The 705-nt window shown below is 33.0% G+C and overlaps 1 protein-coding gene across 1 annotated transcript in view; it reads left to right on the top strand.

The window, feature by feature from the left end:
* Window positions 1-347, top strand: part of LOC110314942 (zinc finger protein 2 homolog) — a 3,208-nt gene extending 2,861 nt beyond the window's left edge. Inside the window, exon 2 of the mRNA XM_029534671.1 lies at window positions 160-347. Within this exon, the coding sequence (XP_029390531.1) occupies window positions 160-347 (188 nt within the window). The remainder of the gene's footprint in view (window positions 1-159) is intronic.
* Window positions 348-705: the final 358 nt, after the last annotated feature.

Below are 705 nucleotides of genomic sequence, written 5' to 3'. Positions count from 1 at the left end.
CTTTTATCCAGAACTCAGAGCTTAAAGTTCACCAAAGAATCCACACAGGGGACAAACTTTATAAATAAAATGAATGCTGCAAATCCTTTACACAATATTCAGATCATAAAGCTCATCGCAGAATCTGTACTGGAGAGAAACCTTACAAATGAAATGAAGGTGGCCTAAATTCTACTAACTCTCAAAGTCTTTATGTTCACTACAGAATCCACACAAGAGATAAACCTTACAAGTATGGAAAGTGTAGCAAATATTTTAACTGGTCCTCCACTTTCCAAGTTCATCAAAGAACCCATACTGCAAAACAACCTTGTAGTGATTTTGGGAAATACTTTTCCCTGTCTTAAAATCTTCTATATCACCTCAGAATATAAACCAGAGACAATCTTACTAATGTGCAGAATGTGAAAAATCCTTGATATGGAAAAAATGCCTTCAAACACAACCCAGCATGCAGACTGGAGAAAAACATTACAAATATAAAGGAAATGGCCAATATTTTAGCACAACTTCAAAGGTTGGGGCACATAGATCTATGTATGAAGCTAACTTAATAGGAAATTATTGTCCAAACATTCATAAGGAAACATTATTTAAAATGAGAAAATTATTGTCAGAATTTAAATAATATTGAAAACCTATTATCAGAGAATTCTCATAAACAACCCTATATTGCTAGTATTTGGAAAGATTTTACCCCCAAAT

This window comes from Mus pahari, unplaced genomic scaffold (genome assembly GCF_900095145.1).
Source record: "Mus pahari unplaced genomic scaffold, PAHARI_EIJ_v1.1 scaffold_6492_1, whole genome shotgun sequence".
NCBI classification, from domain to species: domain Eukaryota; kingdom Metazoa; phylum Chordata; class Mammalia; order Rodentia; family Muridae; genus Mus; species Mus pahari.
The sequence above is the reverse complement of the archived record's forward strand: the minus strand, read 5'-3'. Positions and strand labels throughout refer to the sequence as shown.